General features: G+C 48.1%; 1 protein-coding gene across 1 annotated transcript; it reads left to right on the top strand.

Annotated features, from left to right (window-relative positions):
• The first annotated feature begins 4,339 nt into the window (after positions 1-4,339).
• Positions 4,340-12,904, top strand: Hpx (hemopexin). Its single transcript, XM_004650928.2, has 8 exons — positions 4,340-4,358; positions 4,651-4,772; positions 8,508-8,661; positions 9,276-9,488; positions 9,723-9,857; positions 12,052-12,182; positions 12,265-12,427; positions 12,557-12,904. Exons 1-8 carry the CDS (start codon positions 4,343-4,345, stop codon positions 12,814-12,816), a joined length of 1,194 nt encoding a protein of 397 aa, XP_004650985.2. The 5' UTR covers positions 4,340-4,342; the 3' UTR covers positions 12,817-12,904.
• Positions 12,905-15,520: the final 2,616 nt, after the last annotated feature.

The raw sequence follows: 15,520 nt of genomic DNA, 5'->3' as shown, positions 1-15,520 counted from the left end.
ATTGGCACTCTCTCTCTCTCTCTCTATCCTCCTTTCTTTCTCTTTCTGTCAACAAATAAATATTTTTAAAATGACGGCATCAAAATAGAAGAGAGACTAGTTGCAAAAAAGAAAGGATTCAGTGGAGGGGGGACTTGGAAAGATGAAAAGGGGAGTGTTGCGAGGGGATCATGAGCATGATATGTTACCTATGGAAGTGGTCAATAACCAGATTAAAACACAGAGACCCTGTCTTCAGAGAAGGTAGAGCACCGACACCTCAAAGCTGTCCTCTGACCTCCACACATGCATCATGACATGTGCACCACCTCCCCACACCCACAATGACTAACTAAATCGTTATTTTAAAGGAGATAGTTTGACACTTCTGATAGTTGAATTTTCCTCAGGAAATCAAGCTAGAGGCTGAGGTCTCTGTACCCAGTGTGGACAGTGGAGGCTTGCAGGGGAATGGAAGAAAGCATAGACGACATGCTGACAAGCCCACATAGCCAGGACCGGTAGTGAGAAAGGATGAGGGACTTGGAAAGACAGTTTCCAAGAGGAAAAGCTGCTGGGCTCTGGCCTGTGATGGATTGAACTGTAGACATGCACTGGTCCCTGTGGCCTCCAGGGGGCGCTTGGGCCTAACTGTGAACAAGCTTCTCAGTCCAGGCCACAGGCCTGATGGACTAAGGACAAGCAGAGGCAGCTCTTCCCCTCCGAGGGGTAGACACAGTCGGGCCCTATCTGGGGTACCTGAAAAGCGTCGCCTGTGACCAGCACCAGGGTAGCCAATTTACTCGCAGCCCTGGGTTCCCACGTGGACACAGTCCTCTACCATGAACCTTCTGCTTAGAAGCTGAGTTTCCACATGAGCTTCCTGCTTGCGGAAGACTCTAGGGACCTAGTCCCTGGAGTCGGATGGAGCATTTATGCAAATGAGTGGGTTAGGAAACAACAGTAAATGGGGCAAGAAACACTTTTCTGGGATAGACGATGGATTCAGGAGCGTTACAAAGGGAACCAGAGCTATGTGGAAAGAAGAGGCGGCTCTGGAAACCAATCATCAAGCACATGTACTTTTCTAATCAGAGAGCCCGGCGAAGGCCAGAGGGAGACTGGCCTGCAAGTCAGTGATCGGCCTGTTGAAAACTTTGATGGTGCGTGTTCGTTCTGGAGAGAGTTTGTGACTGGGAATAAAAGCTTTCACCTCCCCAGGCGGGCTCAGCAGAGCCTGTGGGACATGAGGACAAGGTCTCATGAATTGTTGAGGAGATTGCTGAGGGAAGGCGACTGGTACTCAGGAGGGAATAAGGTCTCAGAGGCTGTGAGTGAGGGAAAAGGTGAAGGACAAGCTAGTGGCCGCAGTTCCCAGTGCTCAGCGGCTGGCTGGAGCAGGTGCAGTCACAGATGTGCTGTCACGGGGAGAAGGTGGGTGGGCGTGAGGCATCCGCAGCAGGTGCCGTGTCTTTGTCCCTCTGGAGTCTAGCTTGGCCTGCTGACCCTTGGGAAAGGAATGATGCTAACAGCATGTGTTCCTTTGTAAGTCAGAAGAGGAGATGGAGCCAGGGCAGAGGCCTGCTGACATGTTCCCAAAGTCCCAGAAATCTTAAGTTTTCCTGCAGAGTCAGAAAGGGGTCTCAGGGTTTCAGCTGTAGCTCAGTGGCAAGCTCAGCATGCCCAAGATCCCCAGTCTGATGCCCAGCACTAAAGTGAGAAAAGAGGTTACCTTGGACTTTCTCTAAGGGACAGGGAGCCACCTGAGAGAGATCAAGGCTTTGTCAGACTTAGCTACCTAGCAGGGGTCTGGGCGAGGTCCATAGCCAGTTCTACTTAGAGTTCTCTTCTGAGCTTGCAGCGCTTTGGGAGAGGTCCTGGGGAGCGAGGGTGACAACAGGCCCTGAAGGCAGCAGGTGAGATTCCTGGAACAAAAGGGACATGGGACTGAGACAATGGCGAGGGAAACAAGACCACTGTATAAAGTACAGAGACAAGTGAACGTGACCTCTGGATGTCAGCATGTCCTCTGTCATAAAATACCCCCATTATCAATATTCCACTTATCCCAGAGGAAGGAAGATTATCAGAAATTTGAATACTCAGCACTTTAAACTCATTTTTATTTTATTTACTGCACACACTATTATATGCCACTTTAGGTGCAGGGATATAATGATAAACAAGACAGGCAAAACAAAAGCAGGGCTAGGATGGGGGCTATTGGAGGAGAACTTTTCTCACATTTGTGAGGTCCTGGGTTGGTTACAAACAACAAGCAGGGCTGGAGAGATGGCTTAGCGGTTAAGCGCTTGCCTGTGAAGCCAAAGGACCCCGGTTCAAGGCTCGATTCCCCAGAACCCACGTTAGCCAGATGCACAAGGAGGCGCACGTGTTTGGAGTTTGTTTGCAGTGGCTGGAAGCCCTGGTGTGCTCATTCTCTCTCTCTCTCTCTCTCTCTCTCTCTCTCTCTCTCTTCTCTCTCTCTCTCTCTTCTCTCTCTCTCTCTCTCTCTGCCTCTTTCTCTCTCAAATAAATAAATAAAAATAAACAAAAACTTAAAAAAAAAACAAGCAATGGGCTGGAGAGATGGCTTAGCAGTTAAGGCATTTGTCTGGAAAGCCAAAGGACCCAGGACCCACATTAGCCAGATGCACAAAGGGGCGCATACATCTGGAGTTTGTTTGCAGCGCCTAGAGCCCTGACGTGCCCATTCTCTCTCTCTCTCTCCCTCCCTCTTTCTCTCTGTCAAATAAATAAATAAAACAAGCAAACAACAAAAAGCAACTAAGAGCTGAGCATATTGGTCAGCAGCAGAGCACTTGCCTCCCACACAGACTCTGGCTTGGATCCCAGCATCCTAACAACAACAAAGCAGTCAAATAAGCAGACATATAAAAGAATCTCAAGGGACTAGAGAGATGGTTCAGTGGTTAAGTCGCTTGCCTACAAAGCCTAAGGACCCAGGTTTGATTCCTTAGTACCCATGTAAAGCCAGATGCACAAGATGGCGCGTGCATCTGGAGTTTATTTGCAGAGTCTAGAAGCCCTGGATCACCCATTTTCTCTCTCTCTTTCTCTTATCTGTCCCCCTCATAAAATAGTTAATAAATAAAAAGAATTTCAAGTTTTGCTTGGTGGCATGAATAAAACAAGCAAAATGGTTGCATTGGCTGGTTCAGAAAGGATTTACTGGGAAGGTAACAAGGTAATACTTAAGTCGAAATCAGTTGTAAATATTGTGCAATCTCAGCTACAGTTCAGTTTGTTCTGTGATAGGTAAATAAAGGAGCTTCTTCCCTGAGAGGTGGAAACTGCCAGCGGACACATGGAGAAGAGGCGCCTCGGGCCTGTTACTGTCAGCCCTGCCCTCCCAGGCATTTTTGCAACACATTTTGCCAGGAAGGGCTCAGGAGCTGAAGCAGGGCATGGGGTGTGGATTATTTGGCAATGGTGAGACATTGTCCCCAAATCTCTAGTCCAGGAATGAAACTGAAAAGTCTCAGAGGTACCCCAGAAAGGCCCCTGATGAGTGAAGCTTGGAAAAGTTCTACTGAGTGTTTCTCAGAGTCTCTATGTATATAGCTCATTCTGTCCTCTTTTCTCCTTCCCCACTGGACAGATCAGCTACAGAGAGGTGATCCTTTGCCTACCTGATTAACAGGCACCGGGACCCATGGCCAGTGTGGCAAGAGTCACCATCCTTGCCAGTCAGTGCTGGAAAGTTGCGGAGGGGGTAGGGCTGTTGCCGGGAAGAGGGAGTCCTGGATTCAGATTTCTTTCTAGACCTTGCCCTTGTTGACAGGGATGTCATCAGCTAATATTGGCACAGCCCTGACAGACAGCTACTTCCCAATAGGGTTGGACTGGGGGTGGCACTGTGGCCAACTTGATATAAGTTAAGCCCAGCGCTCAGCCCTGTCCCGTGGCCACTCCAGCTCAGCATGGCTGAAACATTGCGAGCCTCAGTTGTCTTGGGGTTGCTGGGCCTATGCTGGTCCCTGGCTATTGCCAACCCTCTGCCTCAGTGAGTGAAGTGGGGACTGGGAACGGAGGATTGTGGTCTGTAGATGGAGTCAACTTTTTAGGCCTAAGTCAAGAGCTAAGGAAGAGGGACTGGTCCCCATTGACCCAAACTCCCCTCTGTGTTCTCTCTAGCGCCCACGGGAACGCCCCTGAAGGTGACAGCGGGACCAAGCCAGACTCAGATGTCATTGGTGAGCCCCCTAACTCCCTGAGTCTTTCTGTGTGAGTGCGTCTCTTCACTTTGTCATCTCATTGATATTTTTACCTTGCCTCCAAACCAGAACACTGCTCAGATGGCTGGAGTTTCGATGCTGCCACCCTGGACCACAATGGAACGATGCTGTTTTTCAAAGGTAAGAGAGAAGCCCTGGGGGGCTGGGGAAAGAGGATCATAAGTTCGAGATCAGCCTAGGGTTACATAGATGAGCCTATCTAAAAAAAATCAAAACAATAAATAATAATAATAATAATATAGAAGAGGCTGAGGTTGGAGTGTTTGGGACCTTAGACTTGGTTCCCTTCAGAGAGTGTCTCCCCTGGTGGGAGGGCTCAGGAATTATCGGAGGGTATCAGAGACAGATGCTCTGTAACTATCTTAGCCAGAGGTTTGTTCTGGGTCCCTCAGCACATGCATATGTCTTTTAGGGGAGTTCGTGTGGAAGAGTCACACAAAGACCCGAGAGTTAATCTCAGAGAGGTGGAAGAATATCACCAGCTCAGTGGATGCTGCATTCCGCCGTGGTCCTGACAGTATCTTCCTGATTAAGGTACTGATGGGCCAAGGGCAGATCTGGGCTAGAAAGGTCCAGAATCAATACTAGAATCCTTCCCTTATGTGTCTGTGGCATGAAGCCTGTCTTAGAACATTTCCTGCTGCTATAACGGAACACCCGAGACTAGATCATCTTATTTATTTATTTATTTATTTATTTATTTATTTGAGAGAGAGAGAGAGAGAGAGAGAGAGAGACAGGAAGAGAGAGGGGGCCTGGAGAGATTGCTTAGTGGTTAAGGTGCTTGCCTGCAAAACTGAAGAACTCAGGTTAATTCCCCAGGACCCATATAAGTCAGATGCACAAGGTGGCACATGCATGTGGAGTTTGTTTGCAGTGGCTGGAGGCCCTGGCATGCCCATTCTCTTTCTCTGCCTCTTTCCCTCTTCCTTTAAAATAAATAAATAAAATAAAAATATTTTAAGAGAGAGACAGAAAGAAAGAAGCAGAAGGAGAGAGGGAGGGAAAAAATGAGCATGCTAGGGCTTCTAGTCACTGTAAATAAACTGCAGACACATGTGCCACCTTGTGTATCTGGCTTATATGTGGGTACTGGGGAATCGAACCCAAGTACTTAAACTTTTCAGGCAAGTACGCTAACCATTGAGCAATCTCTCCAGCCCAATATTTATTTTTATTTATTTATTTGTGTGAGAGAGAAAGTAGATCATTTTAATGAGCAGAAATTTATTTGACTCTGACTGTGGGGCTTGGGAAGCCTGGGAGCAGAGCAGTAGCATTTGACAAGGAAACTCATGCTGCGTCCCAGGACGGTGGGAAGATGGCACCACATCAAGAGAGGATAAGAGTGAGAAAGAGGCAAGAGAAGTCCACGCCTGCTTTATAGTGACCGGCTAGTTTATTTTATTTTTTTAAAATTATTTATTTATTTATTTATTTGAGAGCGACAGACACAGAGAGAAAGACAGATAGAGGGAGAGAGAGAGAATGGGCGCGCCAGGGCTTCCAGCCTCTGCAAACGAACTCCAGACGCGTGCGCCCCCTTGTGCATCTGGCTAACGTGGGACCTGGGGAACCGAGCCTCGAACCGAGGTCCTTAGGCTTCACAGGCAAGCGCTTAACCGCTAAGCCATCTCTCCAGCCCTAGTTTGTTTATTTATTGGGGACAGACATAGACAGAAAGAGGCAAACAGAAAGGGAGCGAATGTGGGCGTGCCAGGGCTTCCTGACCCTGTAAACCAGATGCATTCACCACTTTGTGCATCTGGCTTTCCATGGGTGCTGGGAAATCGAAGCTAGTCCATCACGATTTGCAAGTGAGCACGTTTAACTGCTGAGCCATCTCCCCAGCCCTTCGAGCGACCCACTCTTGTGATAACGAATCCCCTTGTGTTACCACATCCAAGCAGTGGTGACACGAATCGATTCATACTCTGCTGAGCAAATTTCCTCTTATTAGGTCCCACCTCCCAGCACTGTGGGATTGGATTTAAGTCTCCAACACATAACTTTAGAGGCCACATTCAAATATGGCATATGTGTAGAAACCGAGTTTCCTTCCCCCGTGCCTTCTTTTCACATAGCAGCATAGGTTAAGGGAGCGCATGCGCATGGGTCTGGAGGCTGCTAGACTGTTTTTCAGTCCTAACCTACTTGCAGCCAGCTCTGCTACACTTGCCTTACTATAGTTTCTTTCCTAGGCTTCCATGACCCTCTATATCAGGTCCCGGTCAGGTCATATGCATAGCTGGCTTTTCCCAGCGTAATGACTTCTGTATTCATAAGTCTCAGGCCCTGGCTCAGCCTGTGTCTGCTCAGATGAAAGGATTTCTTCTCCTAACTTGCTCAAAGGCTGGGAGTGGCCCCTACTGCTGCTTTTGTTTTCCCTCCTGCTTCTTTCCCCTCCCTTCTCATGTGTCCTGTCCTTAACCAGGTCCGAATGTCCTTTGGAGATTCACTCTTAGAGCCTTCCAAACACCCTCCCTGGGTGATTCCAACCACTACTGTGGCTCCAAAAGCTGCAGGCTCTGGACACCAGATCTGGATCTCTTTCCAACTTCCTGCTTAAAATTTCTGACTTACGGGCTGAGGAGATAGCTTGGTGGCTTAGTGCTTGTTTGTGAAGCCTAATGACCTGGGTTTGATTCCCCAGTGCCCATGTAAAGCCAGATGTACAAAATGACACATGCTTCTGAAGTTTACTTGTAGTAGCAAGAGGCCCCGGCAAGCCCATTCTCTCTCTCCTTCTGCAAATAAATAAATACAACGTTGTTTTTTTTTTTTTTTTTTTTTTCAAGGTAGGGTCTCACTCTAGCTCAGGCTGACCTGAAAATCACTCTGTAGTCTCAGGGTGGCCTTGAACTCATGGCGATCCTCCTACCTCTGCCTCCCAAGTGCTGGGATTAAAGGTGTGCACCACCATGCCTGGCAAAGACAACATTTTTAAAAGATAAATTCTCTGGCTTAGATATTCCAAAGGAACTCAAACCCAGCATCTCTCAAAATAAAGTTAGCATCTTCCTTACAAAGCAGCCTTTTCTTTCAGAAAAGGCACCACCATGTGCCTAATACCAAAAGGCCAAGTGCACCTTGGTTGTTTCCTCCTTTGCCGACTTCACGGTGGACCAGTCACGTGAGATGGCGCAGTTTTCTCAGTACTCTGTGCTTCCTTGCTTTAGAGCTCTATCTGCTGCTGTCCTTACTACCATGGAAAATCCTCCAACTATTGGCTCACGGGCTTTCTCTCTACTCTGAAACCTGCTAGGGCTTCTCTCTGAAGAATTAGGCATTCCTCCATTCCCAGTGCACTCTGCGCGCCTTCTACCTTGGTGGTTGCAAGGCTAGAGCTGTAGCATTGGTGTCTCCCTCCCTCTCTCATTCTCTCTCTGTCTTCTTGTGTTTTGATTTTCAGTTTTTCAAGGTAGGGATTTATTCTAGCCCAGGCTAATCTGCTGGAATCCCAGTATGTAGTCTCAGGGTGGCCTTGAATTCATGGCGATGGTTTTCTTTTTGTATACTTTGCGCTTAAAGGTAGGATTCTGGCCAGGCGTGGTGGCACACGCCTTTAATTCCAGCACTCGGGAGGCAGAGGTAGGAGGATTGCCGAGAGTTCGAGGCCACCCTGAGACTACATAGTTAATTCCAGGTCAGCCTGGACCAGAGTGAGACCCTACCTCGAAAAACCAAAAAAAAAAAGGGTAGGATTCTGTCATCCCTCAATGGTCAGTGCCCCTCATAATACTTGAAATGTAATAGTAATTCAGTAGCTGTTTGTTGAATGAATACATCAATAGATCAGCAAGGAATGTATGAATGGATGGTTGATTGCAGAATAACTATTTGTGAATGTGCTGTAAGTAGGTGTGCCACAAAAGTCTGTGGTTGCACACAGCCAGATGTGCTTGTGTTGTTGTAAGAGTGACCCCGTTTCTGAGGTTATGCATTGGCTATGCAAGGGGCAATGTGTTATTCCCCACAGATGGACTGAGAACATGCAGCCGTAAGGGGACATTGCATAAGCGCAATACATCAAAACTGTGTGGGAGGCCAGCTCTGGTGGCACATGCCTTTAATCGTAGCACTTGGGAGGCAAAGGTAGGAGGATTTCTGTGAGTTCAAGGCCAGCTTGGGACTACAGAGTGACTTTCAGGCCAGGCTGCGCTAGAGTGAGACCCTACCTTGAAAAACAAACAAACAAACAAATGCATGGGATACAGAGAGACAGCTTCTGGGCATGTGCGGTTTAACAGAGAGTGCTTTTGCATGCAGGGAGACAAAGTGTGGATGTACCCCCCTGAAAAGAAAGAGAACGGATACCCAAAGCTGCTCCAAGATGAGTTTCCCGGAATCCCATTCCCAGTGGACGCGGCTGTGGAATGCCACCGTGGAGAATGCCAAAGTGAAGGCATCATCTTCTTCCAAGGTCTGCGCAGGCTGGGGTCCACGAGCTTGGTGGGTTGGTGGTGTTGGCACGAAGGCCACTGTTTGTTTGTTTGAGGACGCTAGGAAGGCCAGCTTGAATCTAGAGGTTAAGTAGGGGAAGCAGAGAAAACCATTTTGATGACAGCAGCTGGGCCAGAAGTGCTTGATTTCCCATGACTCTGGGACAAACTCAGGCTCCTCGGTCTTCTGTCCACATCTCGCCACGATCAACCCTTGGCTCTCGAGCTTTGACTCCCATCGGAGCCTGACCTTGAATCCTGAGCTTCAGAAATGACCCCAACCTCTGAACACTCCATTTGCCTTACAGTTTTGGCTCTCTTCTCTCTGGAGCTCCAGCTCCCCTTCTTGTCTGTCTGGTACTCCTACGTCAGACTTCAGCTTAAGTGTCACTTTTCCTGAGTTTTCCCAGCTCTTCCTGGCACTGAGCAGATCTGCCAGTTCTGTAGTATGACCTCTCCACTCGACCTCTTCCCTTCGGGGCTGCGTGCTCCACGTAGCCAGTGATCATATCCCGTCATCCCGGATCCCCCAGTGCAAGCAGAGAGGAAGCACAACCCAGCCTCGCCAAAATAAGCTTTTGATTTATCTGACAAGGTAACCGCAAGTGGTTCTGGGACTCGGCTACAAGAACCACGAAGGAGCGTTCCTGGACAGCTGTTGGGAACTGCACCTCTGCCCTTAGGTGGCTTGAACGCTACTACTGCTTCCAGGGTAACCAGTTCCTGCGCTTCAACCCTGTCACCGGAGAGGTGCCTCCCAGGTATCCTCTGGACGCTAGAGACTACTTCCTGTCCTGCCCTGGCAGAGGTGAGAAAGTCCCAACCGCTAGGGGCTGTTGGAATGCATGCACCTTGGCGGAGCTTTTGTAGAGCCACATGCTCCCATCTCCTACCCTGACTCCTAGCGCTTTCCCTAGACCCCTTTCCTGACTCTTCTCATTGTCCTAACATGCAGAAAGCCCACGTTCCTACTATAACCCCAGCCCTGTCTTGCTCCTGACACTGGCCTCCCTCTGTGTTCCTTTCACTCACTGCTCTCCAGGCCATGGTAGACACAGAAACGGAACCAGCCACAGGAATGGCACCCACCCTAGCCCTGATTACAATCGCTGTAGCCCGGACCTCGTCTTGTCGGCTTTGCTGTCTGATAACCATGGAGCCACCTATGCCTTCAGTGGTAAGAGAGTCCCCCAAGACCCATCTCCATGCTCCTAGCTCCTTCGCTGGTGTGTCTCATCTCTGACACAGTTCTTTCATCTCTGTCCCTGTATTTTCTCCCACTGCAACCCATACGCCCGCACTCCCTTGAATGCCCTCATCTCTGCTGCCTGTTTTCCAACCTCTGCCCAGCCCTTCATTCTCTCTGCTTCATTCACTCCTATACCCTCACTGTCATCTCCTCCTCGTCCTGTATCCTCTGCGGTCTTCTCTGGCTCAATCACTGTCCTGGTTTCCTTGCCTGGTGTGCCGCTGAGTCCTCTGGCTCTTGCTTGCTCTCTGGGCTGCCCCAATCCTCTAGGCTTCTTTGCATTACTTGCTGTCACATGCGTGTCCTTCTGGGTGCTGTGGATCCCCCTTAATATATTTTTAGGAACTCCATCTTTTCCAAGACACCTCATTTCTATGTCCAAGCTTCTGGGCATAGACTTCATCTGGCGCTGAGATGAACCCCATTGTTAAGGAACAGAAGCTGGGTGTCGTAGCTCATGCCTATTATCTCTGCACTCAGGAGGCTGAGGTAGGAGGATCCCCATGATCTCAAGGCCAACCTGGGGCTATAGAATGAGTTCTAGATCATCCTGGGCTAGAGTGAGACCTTGCTTCAAAATAATAATAATAATAATGACAGGTTGCAGAGATGGCTCAGCAGGTAAAGGCAGTTGCTTGCAAACTGCACTTGCCTGGGTTTAGTTGTCCAGCATCCATGTAAGCCAGACCCAAGCTAGTGCACGAATCTAGTGTTTGTGTGCAGCAGCATGACACGCAGGTGTGCTCATGCACGCACACATGAATATATAGTCCGTAGGTAAATAAATATCTCAAAGAATATTAATGAAGGTCTGAAGAGATGACTTAGCAGTTAAGGTGCTTGCCTGTGAAGCCTAAGGACCCAGGTTCAATTCTCCAGTACCCACATAAAACCAGATGCACTAGGTGGTGCATGTGCATTTGGAGTTTGTTTGCAGTGGCTAGAGGCCCTGACACACCCACCTTTTTCTTTTTCTCTCTCAAGTAAATAAAGAATAAAAATCTTAAAAAATAAAATAAAATAAAGCCAGATGTGGTGTCACATGCCTTTAATCCCAGCAGTTGGGAGGCAGAAGTAGGAGGATTTCCATGAGTTCGAGGCTCGCCTGAGACTACATAGTGAATTCCAGGTCAGGCTGGGCTAGAGTGAGACCGTACCTGATAAAAACCCAAAATAAAACAAACTATTAATGAATAGAAAAAAGAAGTGTTAAGCAGTGAAGTTCTGCTGACAGCTAGTCAGGAAAAGACAGAGAATTGACAGATTTGGAGGATGTTATAACCTTAGAGATGACTTAATAATTAAAAGCACTTGCTTGCAAAGTCTATCAGCCAAGGTTCAGTTCCTCAGCCACCCACAATTATCTGCAGCAGCAAGAGACCTTGGTGCATGCACACATGTGCACACACACTTGAAAATAAATTATAGAAATGTCTGAGATAGGGTCTTACTTTAACCCAAGCTGACATGGTACTCACTTTGTAGTCCCAGGCTGGCCTTGAACTTACAGCAGTCCTCCTACCTCTGCCTCCTGAGTGCTGGGATCAAAGGCGTGCGCCAACACATGTGGCTCAAATAAAACTTTTTTAAAATAAAAAAACAATTTCAGTGGAGGAGGGAAACAGAAGTGTAATTAAAAGAACATGGGAAGAAAAGGGTAAATGGGAGTCAGAAAATCCCTTTATAAATTGTTAAGAAAAGGGGAGAAGAAAAATGGAGTGCTGGCCCAGCTACTCCCTCCCTCTGCTGCCACTTCACAGCAACCAGAAGACCCAGCAGTGAGAATGCTGAGAAGTTTCCATAGTGTTTCTCTTCCAACCCATTAGCCATTACCACATCCCTGCACACGGACGCTCAGGATATTCAGGGAGACCATACCTCATGGTGTTGGATTGACCTGGAGCCTTGCTCATTGCTTGCCTCTCTGTCAGGCCTCTGCCAACTCTAGCTTCAACAGGGCCAGGGCTTCCAACGTGGCTAACCAAGTCTCACTCTACCTCACCGTCTCCCCCCCACACACACCCGCTTGGCCTCTGGACGCGTTCTGTCGCTCTCATGACTCACCCCCGCACCCGCTACAAGCCCTTTCACCGGCACTAACACTACCTCTGAAATCCTACAGGGTCCCACTACTGGCGCCTGGACACCATCCGTGATGGATTGCACAGCTGGCCCATTGCCCATCAGTGGCCCCAGGGTCCTTCATCGGTGGATGCTGCCTTTTCTTGGGAAGATAAGCTGTATCTGATCCAGGTATGTGTTGGGAGAAAGGCTTGAGATGGAAAAGGAGACAAGACTATCCATGTTTATGTTAATACTGTGCTCTGTCCCCTAGGGTACCCAAGTGTATGTCTTCCTGATCAAGGGAGGCTATAATCTCGTAAGTGGCTATCCAAAGAGGCTGGAGAAGGAACTTGGTAGCCCTCATGGGATCAGCCTTGACGCTGTGGATGCAACCTTCACCTGCCCTGGTTCTTCCCAGCTCTACATCATGAAAGGTGAGGGGCTTTCTGGGTGCTGAGGGGTGACTTGTCCTGCTACCTCTCCATGGCATAAATCTCCACCAGGTCATGAGAACAGATGAGTCAGACACAGAAGTCATGTTAGGTTTGGTGTCTTCTTCCCAGGACGGCAGCTATGGTGGCTGGATCTGACGTTAGGAGCTCAAGCCACGTGGACAGAGCTTTCCTGGCCCCATGAGAAGGTTGATGGCGCCCTGTGTATGGACAAGTCCCTTGGCCCCAAGTCATGTTCTGCCAATGGTCCCAGTTTGTACCTCGTCCAAGGCCCCAATTTGTACTGCTACAGCAATGTGGAGAAACTGATTGCAGCCAAGACCCTTCCTCAGCCCCAGCGAGTAAACAGCCTCCTGGGCTGCAGTCACTGAGGAGCCCTGACAAGATTCTGGCCCAGCTCAATCCATCTTCCCCCCTCCCTTTCAATAAAGCCAGATTGCTCCTTCGTGTGAATTATGACACGTGGTTGTGGAACTGTCTTTATTTAAGTTGAGAAAATAAGCAGCTACTCTTTTGAGATTCTCAGGATAAAACAAAGCTGTGGGAAACAGGGAAGGGAGGGCTAAGGGAAAAACCTGTGAAGATGATTCTTAAATCCAGACTATGGTGCAAAAAAGGACCCACTGTAGCGTTTACGCTGCACTTAAGAGGCAGACTGGGCCTCTTGCCCAACTTGCTAATAATTGACCATCATTTTTCCAGAACTTTGGGGAACCACATAGTCTGGGACAGATATGGTGAAGAAACTAGATTGGTCCGGAGTTGCCATGGAGACCTCCTGTCCTATCACCTCAAAGTGTAGCTCCCTGTGGTTCCAGTACAAGGCTGTGTTGGCCAGAGTTAGGTATCACAAGTGACTTGAAGGTGAGGTAGGGAAACAGAGACATCAGGCGTGGGTCAGAGGGTCAGGAACATGTTGGGAAGCAGACACTAGGGATGATTAAAGGACCTGGAGCCATGAAACACTGTTGCGTAATCATTTGCTCTGGAGGGAGACCTGTAAAATTCAGGAAGTAAACAAAACTTAGTCTTAGAAAGCTGAGACAAGATTCACAAGGCTTCTCCCCAGGGATTTACAAGCAGTCACAAAGGCTCGGGGTCAATCAACCCAAGGAGCTCCAGGGATGGTGTCTCGCCATGAGATGTGAGCTTCTCTGGGACACACCTGTCTTTCTTTACATCATCCACTCTCCTTTAAGTAACCCTTCATCCATAGGCCTGGAAGGAACTCCACAAACTCACTTTCACCAAGCTAGACTTGAGCGTCACCATTTCTTCGGTCTGTTGTCATTGCACCGAGGTGACTAGACGTGTGCTCACGCCTGCCCCGAAAGAGCCGGACAGCCGCGTATTTGCATTTACAGGACTTAGGCCCTGGTGGGGAGCCTGGTGCCTTAGGAGCTCTGCTGGCAGAGAAGGTCTGACCTGTTCTCCAGTCGCCAGGCTGTCTGTGCCACTGGTACCATCAGGTGCCTCTTGCATGGAGGTTACAGCGTTAAGGCTATTTTCCGGTCATGAGCCGAACAAAGCTTTCATTTCTAAACTTGTTTGCAACTATTAGACCAGGGATTTGGCTTAAACTACTGGCGACTGAATCTCAAGCAATAGTCTTCTGGTTTTATCTCCCAAATTCCAAATTGAAGATTGCTTTGTTTTAGGCTAAGAAATAGCTTGAGACTCTAGGTGGAGGTTTATTCAGAGCTTTTATGTTCTAGTCTCAATATCGCTTCCTTTTTTTTTTTTTTTTTTTTTTTTTTTTTGGTTTTCCGAGGTAGAGTCTCACTGTAGTCCAGTCTTACCTGGAATTCACTATGTAGTCTCAGGGTGGTCTTGAGTTCACAGTGATCCTCCTGCCTCTGCCTCCTGAATGCTGGGATTAAAGGCGTGTACCACCACACCCAGAATATTGCTTTTTTAAAAAAAATTCTACTTATCTATTCAAGATAGAGGTCAGAGAAGGAGATATTAGAGTCCGACATGTTTGACTTCTAACACAAGCTAAGCCCTTTTACTTTTTAAATTATTATTATTCTGAGAAAGAGAGAGTCAGAGAGAATGGGTGCACCAGAGCCTTCAGCCACTGCAAATGAACTCAGGCATGTGTGCCCCCTTGTACATATGTGCAACATTGCATGCTTGCATCACTGTGTGTCTGACTATGTGGGACCTGGAGATTTGAACTTGTGTTCTTAGACTTCACAGGCAAACTCTTTAACTGCTAAACCACCTCCCAGCCCCCCTTTACTGTTTTTAAATAAATGCCTGTGTGGGGGAGGGCATGTGTTTGAGGGAGTGCGTGTGTGGGAGTGCATGTATATGGGAGTGCATGTATGTAAGAGTGTATGTGTGTGGATGGGGCATGGCTTTCACTTGCATGCAGAGATCAGAGAATAACCATGGAGTTATCCTCAGGCACATCACCCACTTTGGGACAGGGTCCCTCATTGGCCTAGGACTTCCCAGTTAAGCGAGTCTTCCCGAAGCTAGCTGGGTGTTGAACTCAGGTTCTCCTGCTTGTGAGGCAAACACATTACAAGTGGAGTTACCTCCCCAGCACCCCAGGTAAGTCTTTTTAAAAAGAAACGTAATCTCTCTAAGATACTTCTTAGTTTTTGAAACAAGCTCTCATAGAGTCCGGGGTGGCCTTGAACTCTCCATGAAACTAAAGGTGACTTTGAACTTCTGATCCTCCTCCACCTCCCAAGTGCTGGGATTCAGGCATGTACCAACACGGCTGTGCTGTCTGACAGGTGTGTGTGTGTGTGTGTGTGTGTGTGTGTGATGAGCCTTGCATGTATATGCAAATAGGAATGTGTATTACATCAGTATTGTTCAAGAGGGATACAGAAATCACCCTGGCTATTGCAAAAAGAGAAAGATTTAATGCAAGGAAATTGTTAAAAAGTAGTAGAGAGGTCTGGAGATACACTTGAGGGAAGTCAGTGTAACCCAGGGATCAGGCTATCACTACCAATCTTAGTTTATTTTCATTGTTTATTTACTTATTTGAGAGAGGGGGAGAGAGAGAGAGAGAGAGAGACAGGGAGAGGGAGAGAGAGAGAGGGAGAGAGAGAG

The sequence above is a fragment of the Jaculus jaculus genome, chromosome 3 (assembly GCF_020740685.1).
Source record: "Jaculus jaculus isolate mJacJac1 chromosome 3, mJacJac1.mat.Y.cur, whole genome shotgun sequence".
Classification (NCBI taxonomy): domain Eukaryota; kingdom Metazoa; phylum Chordata; class Mammalia; order Rodentia; family Dipodidae; genus Jaculus; species Jaculus jaculus.
The sequence above is the reverse complement of the archived record's forward strand: the minus strand, read 5'-3'. Positions and strand labels throughout refer to the sequence as shown.

Excerpts from the sequence above, each read along its gene's own strand:
- Hpx (XM_004650928.2), top strand. Across the intron at positions 9,858-12,051 it reads AGCCACCTATGCCTTCAGTG|GGTCCCACTACTGGCGCCTG; the intron begins GTAAGAGAGTCC and ends GAAATCCTACAG. Across the intron at positions 12,428-12,556 it reads CCAGCTCTACATCATGAAAG|GACGGCAGCTATGGTGGCTG; the intron begins GTGAGGGGCTTT and ends TCTTCTTCCCAG.